General features: G+C 54.9%; 1 protein-coding gene across 1 annotated transcript in view; it reads right to left on the bottom strand.

Annotated features, from left to right (window-relative positions):
- The window catches only part of Dpp6 (dipeptidyl peptidase like 6), a 498,824-nt gene that overhangs the window by 7,464 nt on the left and 468,075 nt on the right, over positions 1 to 23,285 (bottom strand). The window contains exons 17-20 of the mRNA XM_090333593.1: positions 20,782 to 20,829; positions 11,131 to 11,229; positions 9,150 to 9,219; positions 5,857 to 6,051 (exon numbers count right to left, since the gene is read on the bottom strand). Coding sequence (XP_090189719.1) covers positions 5,857 to 6,051; positions 9,150 to 9,219; positions 11,131 to 11,229; positions 20,782 to 20,829 — 412 coding nt within the window. The remainder of the gene's footprint in view (positions 1 to 5,856; positions 6,052 to 9,149; positions 9,220 to 11,130; positions 11,230 to 20,781; positions 20,830 to 23,285) is intronic.

Genomic DNA, 23,285 nt, shown 5'->3' with positions numbered 1-23,285 from the left:
TAACCCAGAACAGCTAAGGAACACTCATCCAGAACAGCTAAGGAACACTCATCCAGAACAGCTGAGGAACAGTCATCCAGAATAGATGAGCATCACTCATCCAGAATAGCTGAGGAACACTCATCCAGAACAGATGAGGAACAGTCATCCAGAACAGCTGAGGAACACTCATCCAGAACAGCTGAGGAACACTCACTCATCCAGAACAGCTGAGGAACACTCATCCAGAACAGCTGAGGAACACTCATCCAGAACAGCTGAGGAACAGTCATCCAGAACAGCTGAGGAACAGTCATCCAGAATAGATGAGGAACGCTCATCGAGAACAGATGAGGATCACTCATCCAGAACAGATGAGGAACAGTCATCCAGAACAGCTGAGGATCACTCATCCAGAACACCTCAGGAACACTCATCCAGAAGAGCTGAGAAACACACATCCAGAACAGATGAGGAACAGTCGTCCAGAACAGCTGAGGAACACTCATCCAGAACAGCTGAGGAACACTCATCCAGACCAGCTGAGGATCACTGATCCAGAACAGCTGAGAAACACTCATCCAGAACAGCCGAGGAACACTCATCCAGAACAGCTGAGGAACACTCATCCAGAATAGCTGAGGAACAGTCACCCAGAATAGCTGAAGAACACTTATCCAGAAGAGATGAGGGACAGTCATCCAGAATAGCTGAGGAACACTCATCCGGAAGAGCTGAGGAACACTCATCCAGAACAGCTGAGGAACAGTCATCCAGAACACCTGAGGAACATTCATCCAGTACAGCTGAGGAACACTCATCCAGAACAGCTGAGGAACACTCATCCAGAATAGATGAGGATCAATCATTCAGAACAGTAAGGATCACTCATCCAAAACAGATGAGGATCACACATACAGCACAGATGAGGAACAGTCAACCAGAAAAGATGAGGATCATTCTCCAGAACAGCCGAGGAACACTAATCCAAAACAGATGAGGAACAGTCATCCAGAACAGCTGAGGAACACTCATCCAGAAGAGCTGAGGAACACTCATCCAGAATCAATAAGGAACACTCAACCTGAATAGATGAAGAACACTCATCCAGAATAGCTGAGGAGCACACATCCAGAATAGCTAAAGAACAGTCATCCAGAACAGCTGAGGAAGAGTCATCCAGAAGAGTTGAGGAACAAACATCCAGAACAGCTGAGGAACAGTCATCCAGAACAGATGAGGAACAGTCATGCAGAATAGATGAGGAACAGTCATCCAGAATCGATGAGGAACACTTATCCAGAAGAGTGAGGAACACCCATCCAGCACAGATGAAGAACAGTCATCCAGAAAAGATGAGGCTCACTCATCCAGAACAAATGAGGAAGAGTCATTCAGAACAGCTGAGGAACACTCATCCAGAACAGCTGAGGAACACTCATCCAGAACAGCTGAGGAACAGTCATCCAGAACAGCTGAGGAACAGTCATCCAGAACAGCTGAGGAACAGTCATCCAGAATAGATGAGGAACGCTCATCGAGAACAGATGAGGATCACTCATCCAGAACAGATGAGGAACAGTCATCCAGAACAGCTGAGGATCACTCATCCAGAACACCTCAGGAACACTCATCCAGAAGAGCTGAGAAACACACATCCAGAACAGATGAGGAACAGTCATCCAGAACAGCTGAGGAACACTCATCCAGACCAGCTGAGGATCACTGATCCAGAACAGCTGAGAAACACTCATCCAGAACAGCCGAGGAACACTCATCCAGAACAGCTGAGGAACACTCATCCAGAATAGCTGAGGAACAGTCACCCAGAATAGCTGAAGAACACTTATCCAGAAGAGATGAGGGACAGTCATCCAGAATAGCTGAGGAACACTCATCCGGAAGAGCTGAGGAACACTCATCCAGAACAGCTGAGGAACAGTCATCCAGAACAGCTGAGGAACACTCATCCAGAAGAGCTGAGGAACACTCATCCTGAACAACTGGGGAACAATCATTCAGAAGAGTTGAGGAACACTCATCCAGAAGAGCTGAGTAACAGTTATCCAGAACAGCTTGAGGAACACTCATCCAGAAAAACTGAGTAACAGTCATCCAGAATAGCTGAGGAACACTCATCCAGAAGAGATGAGGAATACTCATCCAGAAGAGCTGAGGAAAACTTACTAAGAATAGATAAGGAATACTCATCCAGAACAGCTGGGGAATACTCATCCAGAAGAGCTGAGGATCACTCATCCAGAATTGATGAGGATCACTCATCCAGAAGTGATGAGGCACACTCATCCAGAACAGATGAGGAACACTCATCCAGAACACAGGAGGAACACTCATCCAGAACAGATGAGGAACACTCATCTAAAACAGATGAGGAACAGTCATCCAGAACAGCTGAGGAACAGTCATCCAGAACAGCTGAGGAACACTCATCCAGAACAGCTTAGGAACAGTCATCCAGAACAGATGAGGAACAGTCATCCAAAACAGATGAGGAACACTCATTCAGAACAGCTGAGGATCACTCATCCAGAACAGCTGAGGATCACTCATTCAGAACAGCTGAGGAACAGTCATCCAGAATAGATGAGGAACACTCATCCAGAATCGATAAGGAACACTCAACAGGAACAGATGAGGAACACTCACGCAGAATAGCTGAGGAGCACTCATCCACAATAGATGAGGAACCCTTATCCAGAATAGCTGAGGAGCAATCATCCAGAGTAGGTGAAGAGCACTCATCCAGAATAGCTGAGGAACACTCATCCAGAACAGCTGAGGAACAGTCATCCAGAAGAGATGAGGAACACTCATCCAGAAGAGCTGAGGAAAACTCATTAAGAATAGATGAGGAACACTCATCCAGAACAGCTGGGGAACACTTATCAAGAACAGCTAGGGAACACTCATCCAGAAGAGCTGATGAACACTCATCCAGAATAGCTGAGGAACACTCATCCAGAACACCTGAGGAATACTCATCCAGAGGAAATGAGGAACACTCATCCAGAAGCGATGAGGCACACTCATCCAGAACAGCTGAGGAACAGCCATCCAGAATGATGAGGAACACTCTTCCAGAACAGATGAGGAACACTCATCTAAAACAGATGAGGAACAGTCATTCAAACAGATCAGGAACAGTCATCCAGAACAGCTGAGGATCACTCATCCAGAACAGCTAAGGAAGAGTCATCCAGAACAGCTGAGGAACACACATCCAGAACAGATGAGGAACACTCATCCAGAATAGCTGAGGAGCACTCATCCACAATAGATGAGGAACCCTCATCCAGAATGGCTGAGGAGCACACATCAAGAGTAGATGAGGAGCACTCATCCAGAACAGCTGAGGAACACTCATCCAGAACAGTTGGGGAACAATCATCCAGAACAGCTGAAGAACTGTCATCCAGAACAGCTGAGCAACACTCATTCAGAACAGCTGAGGAACACTCATCCAGAATAGATGAGGATCACTCATCCAGAACACCTGAGGAACACTCATCCAGAACAGATGAGGAACACTCATCCAGAACACCTGAGGAACAATCATCCAGAACAGATGAGGAACACTCATCCAGAACACAGGAGGAACACTCATCCAGAACAGATGAGGAACACTCATCCAGAACACCTGAGGAACACTCATCCAGAACAGATGAGGAACACTCATCCAGAACACCTGAGGAACACTCATCCAGAAGAGATGAGGAACACTCATCCAGAACACAGGAGGAACACTCATCCAGAAGAGATGAGGAACACTCATCCAGAACACAGAAGGAACACTCATCCAGAACAGATGAGGAACACTCATCCAGAACACCTGAGGAACACTCATCCAGAAGAGATGAGGAACACTCATCCAGAACACCTGAGGAACACTCATCCAGAAGAGATGAGGAACATTCATCCAGAAGAGATGAGGAACACTCATCTAGAACAGCTGGGGAACACTCATCCAGAACAGCTGGGGAACAATCATCCAGAACAGCTGAAGAACTGTCATCCAGAACAGCTGAGCAACATTCATTCAGAACAGCTGAGGAACACTGATCCAGAACAGGTGAGCCACTGTCTTGCAGCATAACCATGACCCCCTTGTCAAAGGAAACTCAGCCAGTTTTGGCCCCTTCCTGCATCCTGCTATTGCGGTTCCCGTTTGCTCATGAAAGCCTGTGAATCCAGGAACCCGAGGAGCCTGTGCAGCGTCAGCGCCCTGGTTCTGAACTGCCGGATGGAGGCTGTGCAGGGTCAGCCTCTTGGTTCTGAGCTGCAGGTTGGAGCAGGCTGCTGCAGTCACCACTGCATCCATCCTCAGCTCCCATGTCCCCATGTCCTGTTCTCGGAGGAGGCACATGGAGCAGGCTTGCTCCTTGCCATGTTTGTTCCTTGGGAGCCAGTGGCCAGCTGTCCAGGCTGACATGGCCCCACCCTGCCCAGTGTGGACCCTCGCTCCTCAGAGGTCCTGCCATCTGCTTGCAAGCTCCCCACAGCCTGGGGATGCTTTATCTCTACGTGCCCACCATCATCCGAGTACCCTGCGTGCCAGCTTCCGGGTGGTCCAGTTTCTTTCCACTTCTTTCCTGTTTCTTGTGGTCACTTTTAACACTTGCTCGTTCAAGATGGAGAGGGCACAGCACTCAAGGCCCTGGTCTCTGCAGGCCCATCCTCATCCCAGCCAGCCTGCCAAGCACCCAGGCTCAGGACAGGAAGCCTTCACGTCAGGTGGGCGCCAGTGGCTCACCATCGAGCGATGTCCCTGCTGTCTGCTTGCTGTGTCACCTCCTGATCCCCCTCTTCCACATACCCCGTGCCGGTCACAACCCCTACCCAGCAAGCCTCTGAGTGTGTGACTGCGCAGTGCCTCTCCATCAGTGAGCCTGTGCCTGGGTTCACACGACATGGCTCATTACACGTGCACCTCCCTTTTCTAGCTGGAACGTCCCTGCTCTGCCTTCAAGGCTGGCTACGGGCCATGTCCTCTCGGTGGCCTTTGGGGCTGGGTCATTCCCTGTGGTCGCACCCTGTCCGTGTGTAGCTCTCACTATGGTCTTGTTCTCGCAGGGAAGCTCCTGTGTGCTGCTCCTGGAGAGCGGCCCGAGGGGAGAGGGGAGGAGGAGGGGAGCGGAGGATGTCGGGGGCCAGTGCCCTTCTGGAAGGCAGTGTGATGGAGTGGCCATGTTTCTCCACCTCCTGGGGACCCTGACTAGTTCGTTCTCAGTAGTCAAACGATAGGGCCAACTCCTAAAGGCCAGCCTGGAGTTCAGCTGTAGCCTGGCACATGTCCCCTGAGTTTGCAGGATTTTCCAGGGCAACAATCACCCGAGCACCTGGTCCAGCGCACTGGCTCTTCCTGTGCCCATTCCCGGGAGGGCAGGGAGAGAAGGACCTAGGCGAGGAGCAGAGGAAGGGTGGGAGGAGCCCGGCGACGACGCCTGGGCAGAGGAGGGCCTTTCCCGTCCATGTGCCCCTGCTCAGCAGTGAGGGTGACCGCCTTGGCCTGGCCCCATTCCCAGGCACAGCCCCTTTGTGTCCTTCCTTAAGGCCTGGCTCTTCCCTGGTAATGGATGGTAATGGATGGCGCCCTCAGCACAGGAAGCAGGAAGGCCTGGCTCACCACCGCTGTTCTACCCTGTGCTTTGACCAACTCAACCCACGAGCCACGCCTCGCCGCAGGGACCCAGGGCCCAGGTCCGGAGGATTCTCTTGACTGCCTCTTAGGTCTCGCCTTGGACCCCGCATTGGGCGAGCCCTAGCCACGGACACCCTCTGTACCCACTGCAAGCCTCCATCCCCAGTCAGAGAACAGCGCCCTGGCCTGCCGGATGCCCGCCCCGCAGCGCTGCTCACCGCACAGCCTCCAGCTGGTCCCTCTCCTCCAGGGCGCCCAGCCGCCGCCTCACTTCGTGCAGGAGCTTGGTTCCCTGGAAGCCGCTGCCCTGGCCGTCGCACTTCACCACCACGGCTCCATGGCTGCTCACCAGCACGGTTTCCCAGGTCACCTCGAACTTCTCCGCCACACTCTGGCTCCCAGGAGTGCCGTCCCTGGAGAGAGCGGTCAGGGCTCAGCGTACCACAGCGTGGCTGCAGCTGCTCCTGCAGACACCTTCCTGCGCCTGGAACCACGTCCATGGCCACACAGAGAGCGCACAGAGGCCCCAGGCATCGGGGCGGGCCCGGCCTGTGCTCAGCAGTGAGGGAAACCATGGACGATCTCTCCCATCTCCTTTTGCTGGCCGCGGCAACCGGGCACAACGACATGGCATGGCTGCAGTGGCACGCTGGGTTGGAGAAGTTCTTTGCTTAATTTGGAAGGAGCAGGCACAGGCTGACATGGTGGCCCGTCTCTGGCTCCCTGCCTGGGGAGGCAGGGACCAAGGGGACAGTGGAAAGACATTTTGCTCATCTCCTGCCTCCCCGTTCAGTGATGGCACACGGCAGCCTCAGAGCATCTCTGGGGGGATTCACGCGGTGGAAAATGGCCGGTGCTCCACACAGGGCCTTCTCCCTGGTGGGTGGCAGTGAATCATGTGTGGCACGTGGCGGGTGTCATGAGGTTCTGCACTCAGCCTGCTGCACTGGCAGCCAAGGGGAAACCTTCTGCTGGTGCACGGCTCGGGTCGCTGCTGACCATGGCGTGTGCTTACACAGACGCCTCCGGTGACGGTCCTGTGGGACCTGACATACCTGCCGAGGACTGAAATGTGGCCACCTCATCACAATGATAAGACCCGTGGCGTCAGGTGTGCGCATGCCCACGCTGAGAAAGAGGAGGTGGAGCCGATCCTCAAGAGCCCCCGCCCTTCCTGGGAAAGGCAGCTGAGGGCACGCATGCCACGCATGCCGCACCCCTCATCACAGCCCTCTGAAGGCCAGTCCGGACCCGCTGAGAAGGCCAGCAACCCGTCCCGTCCCTGCTCACAGGCCTGCCTGCTCCCAGAACTGTGGGCGATTTGCAAATGCTACCGAGCAGGGAGAGCTTAAGATGGGGAAACTGAGGTAAGCAGATAAAGCAGGGTGCGATGCTGTCACAACCCTCCTGCCTGAGGGTCAGACATGACCTCCCCTCACTCCCTGCTCCCAAGCACCCACAAGCACACGGGAAGTGTCCCGAGGGCCCACAGAGGCGGCCACATCTGTGTTAAGGATGCTTTGTCAGCGACCTTGACTTCCCCTTGCATAGCGCCTGTGCAGCCCTGAGCTTGGCTGTCCTCAGGTGAACCTGGAGGAGAAACTCCTGAGGGCCTCATGCGTCTGCACTGCGTAGCATTCATGCCAGTGTACCACAGTGCATTGTGGGAAGGCACCCCTTCCACTCAGACCTGTCCTCTTGTGGAAGGGCCCTTCTGGCCTTGCCCCAGCCCAACTTGGACGAAATGGCCCGTGTCTCGGGGTCCTGCCTCCACGGATGGACGTGCTCCCACGTGCTGGTCCCACTTTCATGTCTGTGACCCTGTATTCTCATTACGTGTATGTGTGCATATGTGCGTGTGTGTGCATATGCGTGTGTGTGCATATGTGTGTGTGTGTGTGTGTGTGTGTGTGTATTTTCTTTCTTTCTTTCTGGGTGTGGTCCCTGAGCTCTTTAGCTCAAGGCTACTACCCTACCCCTTGGCCTGGATGCTGTTCCTGAGCTTTTTAGCTCAAGGATACCATCCTACCCCTTGAGCCACAGTGCCAGAGTCTCATGGAGTTTAGTGCTCAGGCTGGCTTTGAACCATGATCCTGGATCCCAGCCTTCTTGTGGCTAGGATTACAGGCGTGAGCCACCGTGACAGGCTAACTTGTCTGTTCTAATCAAGTCTTGTTCAGGATGCCAAGAACCTGGGATGGATCGCTGTCTGGTCACCAACCCAGTACCTGGCCTTGTAGGCATGGCAGTGAGGACTGTGGGCAGGGGCAAGGCGGTGGCGTGGGGGGCAGGGAAGTGCAGCCAGGTCCAGGCCGGAGTCTGTCCTGTGATGATTTTACTCTAAATGAAGTTAGGTTTTGTTTTGGACTCTTGTTTTAAGCCTGCACTTTCTATATCTCTTTGGGGTCCTCAAATCTCCCGTGGCCACATGTGAGGTCATGTCCAGAAACAAGCAAACGCAAAGGCCACCTGACATGCTGGCTAGTGAGTACACCGTGGTTAAATGTCTGCAGCTGCTACCTGCATGCCCTGAAGACCAGCCACCCTCACCTTTCCCAAACTCCACCATGCTGACTTCTGAAGGGAAAGGAGATGGTGAGGGGAGAGGTCAGAGCACAGGGGAAAGCTTCTGGGAAGTCTGTATCTTTTAGAATGTGGTGAGAGCTGGGCTTAGCACTGGAGAAAGGAAGCAGTGTGGAGAGAGAGAGAGAGAGACAGAGAGAGAGAGAGACAGAGACAGAGAGAGACAGAGACAGACAGAGACAGAGACAGAGACAGGAGAGAGGGAGAAAGAGAAAGGGAGAGGGAAAGAAAGGGTGAGGAAGGGAGAGGGAGAGAGGGAAGGAGATGGAGATGGAGACACAGAGAGAGAGAGAGAGAGAGAGAGAGAGAGAGAGAGAGAGAGAGAGAGAGAGAGAGAGAGAGAGAGGAAGAGGGAAAGGGGGAGAGAGGGTAGGAAGGGTGACCCAGCCATGCAGACCTGGCTTCTTCCAGGCATTTGTCAGCCACTTTTTACCATCACTCAGAGGCCAGCTAAGTAAGGGAGGGAGAGCCTACAGCACTGGTGGCCTGAGGACTCTGTGTAGCAGTCTCCAGAGGCGCCACAGGACCCTTGCAGTGAGAGGCCGGCTGTGGAAGGCTCTGGCCATCCTTCACCTGTTCTCGGACCCGTCTCCTGCCTGCCCCGGGGACCCTTCGGAGCTCGCCTTGCTGTGTCTGGACAATGTCTGACCCCCACCTGGACTCTCTGTCCTGGATGCAGGCTGTGCTGGAGCTGCCTGGGGAAGAGCAGGGAGTCATGTCTCCGTACCCTCCCTCACCTCCATGTCGGCCAAGAGCCTGCACTCCGCAGAGGAGCTGAAGTGTCTCCGAGTTTGGGTGGCTTAGGGCACGGCGCTAAGTCTGGACAGCATCACTGCCGCCGCTTCCCTTGCCTTAAAGGCTTAGAACTCCTTCTTCCCCTTGTCTCTGAGTCGCCATGGAGGCCCCTGAGAAGGGACATGGTACTTACACCACAAGGAGCAGCGGGTAGTGGGTGGTGTCCGTGAAAGTGGCGGGCTTCAGGATCTGCAGGGGCAGGCCTGGGGAGAGACGGAGGGCAGCCTGGTCAGGGGTGCCGTGCCCTCGTCCACTGGGCCGGGACTGCCGTGGGGGCCCCGGAGGAGGAGAAAGAAAGGTGACTGGGCCTTTAACTTCGTGATGGGCTCCCTGCGACTCTAGGCATGTCCCCTACCCTTCTGAGCCCCAGAGGCTGGTCTGAAGTGTAAATGCAGCGTTGCACAGGACAGCGCAGCAGGCCTGTCCCCCCTGCTGGCCAGCCGCAGAGCTCCGCACAGATGGCCGGAGGGCTTCAGGAAGCAGCGAAGTATGGCGCTGTGGGCCAAATGCGGGCTGACTGGACCTCGTGGGCTAGAGGAAGGGGACCGAGGGATGGCAGCCGAGGGAGGAATGAGCTGGGGTGTGTGGGCCAGGCAGGCCTGCCGGGACGGGACTGGGGGCGAGGTTGGTGCGGCCCGGTTCTGGCCTGGATGTTGGGCCTGAGACGCGGAGGATGGACAAGGGCCAAGCTAGCCTGGAAGAATTGTCCTGTGATTTCCCTGCGCACCCCCCAAACCAGCTTCGCCATCAAACTAGAATGTGTTTACTGACGTTAACTATAGTCCAGAGTACCACAGACACAGCCACGAAGTCGGCACTCATGGCTTTTCAGCACGGTTACCAAGCAGGCGAACCCAGGAGAGGCCGCCTTGCCCATAGCTTCTCATTGCTGACCGGGGCTGAACCTTAACACCCTGCAAATGAGATCGACGGCCCAGGGGCTGACAGAGAGAGAAGCAGGCACTGGACTCCATGGCTTACACAGCCATAGAAGCTGGGAGAAGTGGCAGGTCCCGGGAAGGGCCGCCTGGCCGACTCACATCTGTGATCTCCTTTCCCAGGCAACCAGAGCCTCTAGCAGCAGCAGTGGAAACCCAAAGCTGGACCTCAGTGGGACTTCCCTGTACCCCCGCCTGGCTCAGGGTTGTGGGGACTGCAGCTTCAGGGACAGATGGGGGACCTGAGCATCTCCTTTGCTTCCAGCAGAGCTGGGTCACGGATGCAGGGCCAGGGGACCTGGGGTCTCCAGGAAGAGGCCTTTCTGCAGCTCTGGAGGGGAGGGGATGACACTGGGTTTGGGAAGGTCCAGGAGGGGCGGGTGGAGAGATTGGGGGAGAAAGCAGCCGTGGAGAGGAGTCCCTGGGGAAAGGTGGCTGCCAGCTTCACGTTCCAGGGCCCACCGGCCCTGGCGACAAGCCACTCACCCCTGAACAGAACGGGGCAGAGATGGCAAGGATGGTACCTTCCTAGTAAGGGGCACAGCTCTGTCACCCAGGCTTCCCATTCTTCCCCCCAGCCTGGCTCCTCCTGTCCTGCACAGACTCTAGCAGGAACTGTGGGCCAGGTAACGCACCCCTGTGGGGCAGAGACTACGGCTCACCGGCTCACCCTTGAGACCCTGCCCCGTGGGCTCTGAGTGAGGGACTGGGGCAACAGTACATAGCACCCCAGCAGACACCGCCATGGCAGGGACACAGAAGCCTGGACGGCAGTGAGGATGGCTCTTTCTGAGGGCTAAGGACTCCAGGGCTGGCTGGGTGAACTGGCGTGGAGGACGGTGAACCCTGGCCGGGCAGAGGAGCTTCCAGCCTTTCCCAGCCCTGGGGTCCTCGGTGCCTCGTGCAGGGGGAGGGGGTCACTCACTAGGCTATTAGGAGACCCCCACTGTGCCCTGTTGGCATCTAAGGAGGGGGCTGGAGTCCTGCACTAGAGGACGACGACAAGTTTTCTAGAGGCAGGAGTTGGTCTTGGAGCCTCCTAAACCACGGGAAGCTCTGCTCTGCCTGGAGTTCCTTGATCCTCGCGGTGGGCAGAGCGAGGCTTCATAGCCAGAGGCTGGGCAGAGCCGGAGCTGTTCTGGAAAGCCGGGGGGGGGGGGGGGAAGGAGCACTCACTGTAGTCATCGATCTCGATTTTCTTGAATTCTATCTTGGGCATCTGCCGGTCACTGATGGCCTTCTGCACATGCTCATTGGTTTCCAGGTCAAAGAGTTCTGGAAGGGAGAAAGCAATGTCCTGATGAGGGTTCTGGGTGGCTACTGAACCCTGTGGGTCCTGTGTGCATTGGCACAGGCCCCGCCCTGTCCTAGAGGGGCCTGGTCACTGCCGTCCACTGATCAGGAGGCCCAGCCAGCAGCCGGCTCCAGTCAGGCAGCCGAGAGCCCTGACTCTGTGAGCAGAGCTCTCCTCCTCCATCGGGCCACTTCTCTACCCCTCCGTGCCTTCCTCCCACTGGCAGGGGAAGGTTTTTGGCAGGACCCATCTCCAGACTGTTCATTTTAGAAGGACCGACACTAGGCGTCTGTGGGGACAAATTCAGTACAATGGACGTAATAATCAGGAAATTAAGAGAGGAGGGGAGGGAACCCGATGTTGGTACATTTATTAAATGACTCCCTATGAACAGTCTTGGATTTCTTTGTTCAATCTTGAACACAAGGCTGGAAACCTTGACTTGGTGATGGTTTTCATGGACAGTTAAGTCCCACAAGCCACACTTGACACGTGGTGGACTGGCTCCGCTGTGCTGGGGCCTGGGAGACCCTGCCCAGGGTCTTCACTGCTATACCAGTTCACACACACCTCCATTCTGAACTGCAGCAGTCGGAAGAAGTCCCCTCCTGGCTTACTGTCTTCCATTCCTACAAGTTTCCCATCTGATCCGCCAGAAACAGCAGAGACTTTTGTGGTCCCTTCTCACTAATCCCACAGGTGAGGGCTGGCTTGAGGTTCCTTATGAAATGAGTTTCCATCCTAAGAAGTCTGGGTTTGCTTGTCTCAGTCCTCAGAGAGCTAGAATTGGGGAATGCGTTCAACATTTTGTTTTGTTTAAGTAGCTGTAGAGGAGTTTCCATTTGACAAGGCAGTTTATGAACACAGCAGCTTCTCCTGTCTCACCCTTCGGCCCCACCCCTCTCCTTGCTTTTCACCGTCGTGTGGCGTATATCATGAGCTATTGACGGCATTTTCTCCCTGTTGCCCCGTCACCTCTCTGCCCTTCTCCCCTTGGCTCCACCAGTCTCTTGCAAGTAGCCATTTCCTGGTGTTTCTTGCCATGACTTGGTTGTTCCACAAAAAATTATGTTTTTGAGCTCTCTATAGACTCTACCACACTTCAGCTAATTCATTTGTAAACACTTGCATGCCAGCAAATGTGTTCACAGTCTAGCTCTCACAGACGAAGGAAACCACGCCACCTGTGTTGCTCTGGGTTTGGATTGCTTCCCTCCATGTAATTTTCTCTAAGTCTTTCTGTTTCCATATGAATAAATAGTACAATATCATCCTTTCACATGGATGGATGAGGTAGAGCCACAAAAAACCCTGAGAAGCAAAAGCAAGCCTTAGAGGGCAGAACAGTACTGGAGAAATGACAACACCAAACGTCAAACTATTACAGAGCTGTAGTAATGAAAATAGCTTGGCACTGCCACAAAACAGGCTGGAGAACCAATAAAAGAGAAGACCCAGAAAATACCTACAACCATCTAATAACTGATAAGGGAGCCAAAAACATAGGCTAGAAGAAAGACAGCCTCTTTAACAAATGGTGCTGGCAAAACTGGATACCCACATGTGGAAAACTAAAACTAGATCTTTGTATATCATTTTGTACCACATCAGTTCAGAATGGAGCAAAAACCTCAACCCAAGACCAGAAACCAAGAAACTTACAGGAAAGAGAAGGGGAAACATTAGGACTCTGGGCACAGGTAAAGATCCAGAAGCACAACACATCAAAGCAATGCTTTAAAGAAGGAGGTAACGTTACAGTGTCACGGACCCTTATAATGATGCCTCCCTTCCAGGTAAAGCTGTGGACAGATGAGTGCTGGAGGTGACAAGAAGATCCCAGCAGAGAGAGTCCTGTGTGGGTAAGACCAGCATCCCAGGAACCCTGGCTGCCCTGGCCACACAAGCAGGAACAGCAAAGTTAAGGAAGAAGACGACGACGCGTCCCTGTGCTTGAGATGAGCTGATGAGGGACAGAAAATGATTGCAGGTGTGTGTTAAAGGACATCATCTCTCACTCAGCCTTTTTTCACTCAAAGCTGGCACCCTACAACTTTCTCCATACCTTCACATCTGCCTTTTTGGTGGTTAACTAGAGATAAGAATTTCACAAACATTCCTGCCTAGGTTGGTTTCTAACTGAGATCTTCAGATCTCAGCCTCCTGAGTAGCTAGGATTTCAGGTGTGAGCCACTGGAAATGTTCGGTTGTGATTTAAGAAAAAAAGGTACAGTCAGAGGAAGGAAACTAGCTTTCTGGTAGGCAGGGTTTTAAAAATCCTGATGTTAGATCATACCATGTGGGTCTAAACCCCCAGTGCAGGGGAGCTCCAGGAAGAAGGCCAGAAGGGGCAGCGTGATCGTGGTGTCAGGGAGGGGGTCTGAGCTGGAACAGCCTAGGGGAGTCTGAAGGCTGAAGGCTGAGCCTCTCTCTCTCTCTGAGCCTGCTTGATGCCATGGTCCTGACAGATCTACTTACTCAGTGAGCATGGGTGCCCTCTGGCCTGTACCCCGCTCAGAGCACACAGCACCACTACAGAGAGGAATTCATTCATTATCCACTTTCAAGTCCCACGCAGAGGCTGGAAGTCTGCATTGAAGCCCCCCAACTTTGAAAGAGCGAGGTTTTCTGTCTTGTATGCTCTCTACTAGCTCTGGCATTGTCACTTGCTTCTCTCTAGGCTTCAAACCACCGTTGCTGACTTCTGCTTCATCCAATGTCATCTCCTCAAAGGGAAGGTGCCACCCTGCCTGAGGGACCCTGTGCACCTCTCCGGAAACATTTAACACCAAATGGATGCATTGTGCCTGGGTGGCCGCACCCCCTCCCCGCTGGGCATCGTGTTCTGCCCCTCCCAGAGTTAAAATGCAATGAATGAGTTTCCAGCCTCCTGGGAGGCTCTGTGCATTCGAGTCCAGCAGTGCTGTAGAAATGAAGCCAGATCTCTGCCCTCATCGTTGTCTTTGTTCTTCACATGGCCCTTGGCCTTGGCCTCAAGAAAGTCTGGAAGGAAATCAGCAGACACAGAGATCCTGGATGTCTCAGAGAGTCCAAGGCTCTCGGGAGTTTCCAGAGTGTCGGGCATTGAGGATGCTGATAGCTGATTACCAATGTCACACACAAAGCAAACCAGCACAAACCAAAGCAAGTGTCTAGCAGATCCGCACTGGATCCTCCAAGGCTTATGGAATGAATACATATGATGTGATTTTAGTGTCGGGGCTGATATGCCTAGAATGAAGCTTATGGCAAGGGTCCAGCGCCTGGGTCTTACGAGGCTATCCCTGGTCGAAGCCACTCACTGCAGGTCTGCTGTGCCCGCACAGCTGTCGGTCAGCCCCAGCCTGGGGCCTGTGAGGACTGGAGCTGGACGAGCGTGCAGGGAGCAGGGTGGATTTGGACTGCTGAGTTTCCAAGCAGACTGGCCAGACCCCTCCGGCTGGCTGACATAGACCCTAACCTCCTGTGCACCGCCTGTGCCCTTGGCTCTGGGAGCAGGAGATGGCCTGCAAGAAGGAGAGGCTTCAGGCAGGGCACGAGGTGTGGTGACTGGGGTGGGGGGAGCCAGGCCTGCCCAGAGCTGCCAAGGATACAGCCTCACTGCAAACACCCCCTTATCAATGCCCAAACTGGGGTGTTCTGGCATTGTGTGGGGCACAGGCTGTTCTGATGGCTTGCCCAGGGTGTGGGATCCATCTGAATAGCTCCCTCCCACCTATTGAAATCCCTCCCTTCACAGAGAAGCACCGAAGCAAGAGACTATTACATTTAGTTAAATATTAGATTTCTCATTTAATGATTGCCCACACAACCCGTTTTATCAGCAGAGAGCTGGTGGTCTCACAGGGGAGTTGAGTTAAGCCATTTTATTTGTTCCCATAATTGCATTCAAAGAGAGCTGGAGCCCAGCAGAGAAATAAGGAGAGACTGCGTTTCCCGGAGGACTCTGCCTTTGACTTCAGGGCAGCGGGGACCTCCAGTCTGGAGCATGCACATGGCCACTCCTTAATTAAATGTGAGCCCCTCTAATATTTGGTGGAATTAGCTATTATCAGATCTGGACACTGCAAGCCCACAGAGACGAAGGCCTGCCCCGGGGCCCCGCCCCTGGCTGCGCGGCCTGGGCTGCTCCCAGACCGGCTTCCAGATGGCCCTGGGCAAGGGAATTGCTGGAATCAACATGCCCAGCCCTGGACAAGTGGTGCCAGGAGCTGGACGGAAGTCACGGGGCAGCTCACCGGCCGAAGACCGGGGGGCCGGCCGCTCTGCTCCGTCTCTATAAGCGGGGATGCGGTGGCTGGCTTCTGCTGAGGGGCAGGGCGGGCCTGTCCGGGTCTCCTGCTGCCCTGGCCATCCGCTGGCCGCGATGTTCTCCTCCTGCTGCCTTCCAGCTTCCTTTTCATGTGCCCTCTGCGCCGTGCTCACACTCCCCAGCGGATGGTTCCTGCTGTGCCGTGCGCCTGGTTCAGTCCAGCCCAAGGCTAGGTCTAGCCAGGTCCCACGGTTGCCCACCTCCGCAGGTCCTCTCTCGGCCCTGCGCTCCGGGCTTTTCCAGCGGGAGCCCGTGTGGCACAGAGCCCTCTGAAGGCAGGATTCAGGGGAGAAGTGTGGCCCTTTGGTCCTCTCTAGCCCCAACCAGTGTGCAGGGAGGGACGGCTGGCACAGTGGGAGGCGGTGAGCGTGGGGAGTGGCCTGTACCAGTGGGGTACAGAGGGGCAGCAGCCCATGCCACCCTGCCCGCCACCAGTGCTGCCTGAGGCAGAACATAGCCAGCTCACCCTGGCATCACCGCCTCAAAGGTGCCGCGCCATGAACGCTCCTGGGGCGGGTGCACACTCCTCCTGGGCCACACATCACCCAGGGGTTTGTGGAGCTGGTCCTCCCCTCTGTCTCACGGCTGTGTGTGTCCACGCCCGTCCCCTGACTTGTGTGGCCTTGCGTTGGTCGCTGGTTTTCACAGGGAGGATTGGGACTCTTGAGGTTGTGTTCATGAAGAGTCTGGGCGTTTTGTTCAAGCACCCGCTTGGGTCTCCTGCACAAACCTGCGGTGCACAGTTCCCCCCAGGCACTGAGGGACATGGCCACCTCCTGAGGCTGATCATTGCGGGTGCATTGTGGGGTTCTGATGTGGAGAAGCCACAGGACATATAAGACCCCATGCGAGGACCCCAGGGTGGGGCACGGGGCTGCAGGTGCAGAGAGAGCTGCAGTTTGAGGAGGAAAAGGAAGCGAAATGCAGACAGAGAGCTTGTTGCAGACGTGTCGGTGACAGATCCAACTTGTCCAAGTGGCTGATGGGAGGAAAAGATCTGCTGTGATATTTAGATTCCAGAGGTGGACGCAGGATTTTATCTTGAAGATTTTGGTAGATGCTGGAAATACATCCCATGTAAATATTTAAGCCAATGAAGAAATAATTTACTTGACAAAGCTGTGGGCTGCAGACAACTCTAGGTCACGTGACCATGGTCAGTCTGGTGCCTGGGCTGCAGGGAGGGGCTCTAGCTCTTCCTCTGCTCCCTGTGGTCCAGGCTGCACACCAGGGAGCCTGGAGTTGAGTTCCCGCGTCCAGGAGCACTGTGCGATGAGGACTTGCCCCAGTGGCCGTGGAAGCCAGCTGTCTTTCTCCAAGAAGAGGCAGAGCCACCCTGCAAGTCACACCCGGATCCAGACTACCCCTGCCGTGTCAGCAGCTGGTGTCCCAGCCGTGTTCCTTTTCACACACGGAGCTTGAAGCAGCCACAGATTCCTGGTGGCTTTGTTGATGTTCGGTGCCATTCCTAAGTTGGGTGAGGGCTCTGGCACCAAAAACGAGTAGACTTTGGTTCCAATCATAATTGCATTCTTAAGGAAATATCTTTTGCATAATTCAGAGTCACATCTGCGAATGCCCCACGGGCTCTGTTCGTAGAGAAGATTTTCTGAGGGGGAAATGTCAGCTATTCCCGGGTCACTTTGGGGTTGGGAATGGAGAGAAGGAAACGAGAATGCATCCTGCAACAGCAGCTCCAGCCTGCACTGAGGGGCTGGAGAGAGGCAGGCGCTCAGCCCGCTCCAGCCGCTCCACCGCCTGATGTCCGGGCTCTGGCGACGTCTGTCCTCTGTGTCCCCGGGGCACAACACAGCCGCTCAGCGGCCAGTCAAGGGATCCCACCGCTTGGCCAGCAGTGGCCTCTCCATGCCTGACTGCAGGCCCCCGTCCTCCCGAGGGGAGCCATAGGGGAGCAGGCGGAGACGAGCACATTCCGGGTGGCAGTGGGGAGGCCCTGGGCGCCCTGGTGCCGGACCTGCCGGGTGCCTTGCTGAAACGGCTGGGATGAGAACCACTTCCAGCTTCCGCTGTAATTTTTCACTCATCATGAGGCATCTTGACAAGGAGCTGCGTGTGAACACTGAATTCACGTATGTTTCATAGCCGCATATGAAGGTCTACTGGGGCCTGAACTCAGGGCCTGGGAGCTGACTCTGCTTCTCCACCCATGTTGGTGCTCTACCTCTCGCGTCAAATCCCCGCTTCTGGCATTTTGCTGGATAAGGGGAGGTGAGATTCTCACCCACATTCCTGCCAGGCTGGCTATGAACTGCCATCCCCAGACTGCGGCCTCCTGAGCAGCTAGGAGGAAAGGGCGAGCCGGTGTGCTCAGCTCCGTCTTTCCCTGGTGCCCCTGTTCTGACTGGAGCTAAGCACGTCGTGCAACACCAGGTAGGCACTCGAGTGACCCTAGGTCCACACTTGTCTTCTTTCCTCTTCTCCCCTCCCTTCTTCCCCCCCCCTCCCCAGTGGCTTCCAGGAGCTGCTTCAATCAGGAATGAATGCAACTGAGCTGAGCCTTCCCTGGGCCTGAAGGCCGTAGAAGGCCGTGCCGCCCTGACTCGGCTCTGCTGCCTGGCTGAGGGCCGGGCATGCTGTGGACTCCTCGCAGGAGGACAGCTTTGACGCCACCAGCCGTGCCCTGAACAGGATGCCCCCTCCCTGCAGGGGTCCGGGCGGCGTGACACACACAGCCCCCACACAAAACCTCTTTGTCAAGGCTGTCCCACTCTGGGAGGTGATGGACACCAGGCACAGGAAGACCCCCAGGCCTCGCAGGCAGCGCTGGAGGCCCACGGGCAGCCCCGGACCCCACGCACAGCACTGGTGTTCACTGACTGACACGGCCGGCGTCTGGCTCTTTCCTAATCCTTTCGCGCTTCTTGCCATTCCTGTGCCTCCTCTCCTCCTCCCCTTCCTCCTCCTCCTCCTCCTCCTCCTATTCCTCCTCCCCTTCCTCCTCCTCCTCCTCCTCCTCCTATTCCTCCTCCCCTTCCTCCTCCTCCTCTTCCTATTCCTCCTCCCCTTCCTCCTCCTCCTCCTCCTATTCCTCCTCCCCTTCCTCCTCCTCCTCCTCCTCCTCCTCCTCCTCCTCCTCCTCCTCCTTCTGCTTCTTCTTCGCTTACTTTCCTTTTCCTCTCATTGAAAGGATCTTCTCTTGAACAGCGAGAAGCCATGTCTTCGCAACCAGCCCACTCACCCCCACGCCTGGATTCCCCATCTGTGAACTCAGTGGACGCTTGCCTGTCACGCCTTCCTCACAGGCTATGGCAGTGCTCTGTGTCTAGAGCCTCTCCTTCCTTCTCTTGTGAGGGAGCATCTTCCTATGTAGACTAGGCTGGCCTCGAACTCTCGATCCACCTGCCTCAGCCTTCCAAAGGCGGCAGGACAGACAGGTCGTCATGCTCTAGAGGCTCCGCTCACGGTTCTTATAAAGGTATTAAAATATACACCATGCCGGCCGGGAGTTTGGCCTAGTGGTTAAAGTGCTTGCCTAGCATGCATGAAGACCCAGGTTCGATTCCTCGGTACCACATACATAGATAAAAGCCGGAAGTGGTGCTGAAGCTCAAGTGGTAGAGCTCTAGCCTTGAGAAAGTCCAAGGACAGTGCTCAGGCCCTGAGCTCAAGCCCAGGACTGGTAGAAAATAAAATAAAATAAAATATACACCATGGGGCCCCACTTCTAGAGAGGGCTCTGAGGGTTTGGTCCCCTGATGAGTGAGTGACAGCATCTCCCCGAGGAGCAGGGGGGAGTTGTTAAGCAAGTGGTTTTGGTCCAAAGAGCCAGGTCTCACATTTAAAAGCCTAGAGACAGGTTTTTGGTTAACAAAAAGAATTTTTGGATCTGGAATCATTATATATCAGAGGCAGTAGCAAAACTACCTGGAAGTCGTGAGCTCCTCCCTGCTCCCAGGGTGGCAACTGAGAGAACTTGTGCAGCGCCGAAGCCTGGAGGCTGACATCTTTAGTTCTCACTGCAGATTTTTTTTCTTTCTTTCTTTTTCTTTTTTCCAGTCCTGGGCTTGGGCTCAGGGCCTGAGCACTGTCCTTGGACTTTCTCAAGGCTAGAGCTCTACCACTGGAGCCTCAGCACCACTTCTGGCTTTTGTCTATGTATGTGGTATGGAGGAATCGAACCCGGGTCTTCATGCATGCTAGGCAGGCACTCTACCACTAGGCAAAATTCTCGGCCCAACAGCATATTTTTTCATTTGTGTGTGTGTGTGTGTGTGTGTGTGTGTGTGTGTGTGTGTGTGTGTGTGTGTGTGTGTTGAGACTCTACCACTTGGGCCACAGTTCCACTTAGCTTTTTGGTAATTGGAAACAAGGGATTCACAGGCTTTCCTGCCTGGGGTGGCTTTGAACCACTATCCTCAGATCTCAACCTCCTGAGTAGCTGGGGTTACAGGTGTGAATCATTGTTTTCTTTTAAGAAGGGGAAACAGTTCATAAATATCAGGAAGTCAGTCGGTACCTTGAACATGCTTGACAAGCACTCTGGTACTGAGCTAGGATTTCTGGCCTCATGTGGTCCTAAAATTTTAACCATCCAGTCTTAGCACGCATCCTGCAGGTCAGCTTAGTCAGGAAGTTCTGACCATTTGATGTCTGACCAAGTCCTCCCCCGGTACTAAGTCTATGGCCTGTATTCAGCAGGAATCCGGCCCCCTCCCCGGCCTCCGGTGTCCCTTCTCAGGAGTTCTGTCCCCTCTGCTCACCGACCCCAGTTGTCTTTGCTGTGGTTGGAGCTGAGCCCCATGGCTCAACTCTAGCCTGTTAGTCCTGACACCTGTTAAGATGTCCTAAACCACGTCTTCAAACCTCCTCTAGCCACGTGCTGTGTCCTGGCCATCTCTGTGGAGCCCAGCTGGCCAGACAGCCAGCCTCGGACATGGCCCAAGGCTCCGTGACCCGCAGTGTTCTCAGCCAGAGGACTGCAATAGTCTGTAGGAGAGTCCAGCGTTCCCCACTCAGCCCCGGGGCTCCGCGCAGAGTACTTCCAACCAAGAGCAGAGGCGGGGGCACGGGAAGGTGCAGGAAGGCATTTGCAGGCCCTCCTGCTGCGTTGCTGACCTTGACTTTCACTACAGTGTCTCAGCACATGCATTGGCCAGGGCTACTCTGAGCTGCAGAAGCCGGCGTGTCTCTGGGCCTCTGCTTAGGAGATGTGGGCTGGACTTTTCAGGGTTTGGGAAGAGTTAGGAGAGGCAGCACTTACTTTTCTTGTCCGTGGTGTTGTGTACAGTCACTCTGGGCACGCCGGGACCTGGGGTGGAGGGCAAAGAGACAAAACAGAGGTGGTCAGTGCAGAATGCAAGTGGAGGGGCAGCTTTCCTTATGACCAGTGGAGCGTTGGGCCGAGACCCTGGTGCCTGGCGTGGGGCTGACACGTAGCCGACCTCCAGGAGCCCAGCTCACGGCTCAGATGCTGTGGGATCAATGACCTTGGACCTGACCTTGGACCTACACAACGTCCTTGCCCCTATTTCAGGAATCCCAATCCAGGAACCCTGGTTTGCTGCCGGCTGGCTCCGGCAACTGGCGCCCGAACAGGGACCCTGAAAATCTGGGACGAAGGCGGAGGACCCCGCTGTGGAAGAAAATGATGCCCGCTGGCTGCCCGAACGCTATGTTCGGATTGTGGAGAGTGACAGTGGTCATCCAAGCAGCGACCCACTGGACCTTCACCCCCAACCCTCCAGTAATGCATCCAGTAATGCGGAAAAGACCACTTTGTGTGGAATTCAGTTCGGGAACTATGGATGGCATTCTGCCACAGGGATGGCACGGTGCTAGGTCCAAAATCCAGCAGGAAAGACAGACAGACAGACAGACAGACAGACAGACAGACACACACACACACACACACACACGCACACACACGCACACAGGCACCCAGGATGAGCTCAGTCAGCAGATGGAGTCCTGGTTCAGGGTGCCATGCTTTCATTCCCACAAGCCAGCTGAGGCCCGGAGGCCTGGGCCAACTGCAGGTCTGTGCAGCTCCTTGTGGCTCAGGCGCAGAATGCCAAGGGCTGAGGTCTTTGGGGAGAGCAATGTGCCGGGACTCACGCTTCACTGTCCCGGTCAGCGGGTGTGTCCGGTGTTGTGGAGGGACTCGCCATCCGGGTGCACCCTGGCCAGTGGGTGTGAGGAGGTGGGAGGGGCGGGGGCGCCCCTGCACGGAGGAGAAGGCTCAGCCCTCAGCTGGGGCGGGAGAGGAGGGAAGCAGGGTGAGTCTCGGGACGGGGGCTCTGCTCTTTCCTGCTCATCCTTCTTGTCTTCGTTTCATCTAGGCTCGGGACCCGGGAAGGAGGCAGTTGTGCCTCCTCTGTGGACCGGGTCGGGCACTCCAGATGCAGTCCACAGGTGATGTTCTCACGTGTTCCCGGTCCCGTGCCAACTCGTGCCCCTGAACATACGTGTACAGAGACGAACACGTGTACTACACTTATTTTGGCCTGGGTTTTGTACTCTCCAAAGTCCCCAGAAAGTTGGCTTGTGCACTCAGAGCACACACACAGCTGGTGTAAGAACTGAGCACTGTGATAAGCAGAGGACAAATTCTATCGTTATGCTTGGCTTTTGCTCACGAAGCTGAGAACCTTAACAGAAACACTTGGTTTGGGCCGGGAGCATGGGAGTGGTAGAGTGCTGGCCTAGCATGCATGAAGCCCTGGGTTCGATTTCTTGGTACCACATATACAGAAAAAACCAGAAGTGGTGCTGTGGCTCCAGTGGTAGAGCGCTGAGCCTTGAGAAAGCTCAAGGACAGTGCCCAGGTCCTGAATTCAAGCCCCAGGACTGGCAAAAGGAAAACAAACAAACAAAAGACAACAAAACACTTGGCCTTTACAAACTTTGCTTGGTGACAGATGCTGTTGTGGCTCAAGTTAAGCATCTGACTCCAGACTGATATTGTTCCAGAAGGAAGAGAGAGAATGGTTGGTTAACGGGCACGGCTCTTCCCTCGTCCACGAGAGGCCCCACAGGCCGAGACAATCACCGGCCTGCAGCAAAAGCAGCGGTGTGAGCCACACCCAGACTGTGAACAGACCATCTCTACTCTGAGTCTGTTTCCCAGCATTAGTTCCCAGCTGCTCCATGGCCACGACAGATGAAGGTGGAATGAGGGAAGAAACAATTCACTGGTAAATACCCGACACACCCGCCGAGGGCCGGGGAGGACCCGGCTCTGGCCTGGCCCCACTCTGCACAGTCTCCAGGTCTCTTTATTTGCAGTCTCATGAAGTATGGATGTCTGATACGTGAAGTGTGCACATCGAGGCGATACGATCGTGCTAATAAACAGAGAGCGAGCTAGCCAGCTACCAGAACGACCAAGCCCGTCTTTTCGTCTTCGTGGCCGCCTCATTGTGAAGCCCGGTTATCCTCGATTTCAAACCTGGGATGAGCTCTTTCCCCGCGCTCCACAGCCTTTACTTTAGTTGTGCTTCCACACCGTGCTATGTCCGTGGGAGACCTTGAAAGGGACTCTTTCCCAGACAGCAGGCTTGCCAGGCCAGCCCGGCAGGGGCTGTGGAGTGGCGGGGTTGCTTACAGAGGCCATATTGATATTCCATGGGTACGCAGGGCTCACGACAGGAATTTTGGGAAGACCGTCTTCCCGACCACTAAGAAACAATGCGTCCGGTCAAGATTCGGCTCCGACCTCGGGCTCATGCAGTTATACACGCCTCCAGTTCTCAGAAAACGTGGAGT

The sequence above is a fragment of the Megascapheus bottae genome, chromosome 5, assembly GCF_031878675.1.
Source record: "Megascapheus bottae isolate mThoBot1 chromosome 5, mThoBot2.hap1, whole genome shotgun sequence".
In the NCBI taxonomy this organism is placed as follows: domain Eukaryota; kingdom Metazoa; phylum Chordata; class Mammalia; order Rodentia; family Geomyidae; genus Megascapheus; species Megascapheus bottae.
Note: the sequence above shows the minus strand (reverse complement) of the source record. Positions and strands in the feature narration are given on the sequence as shown.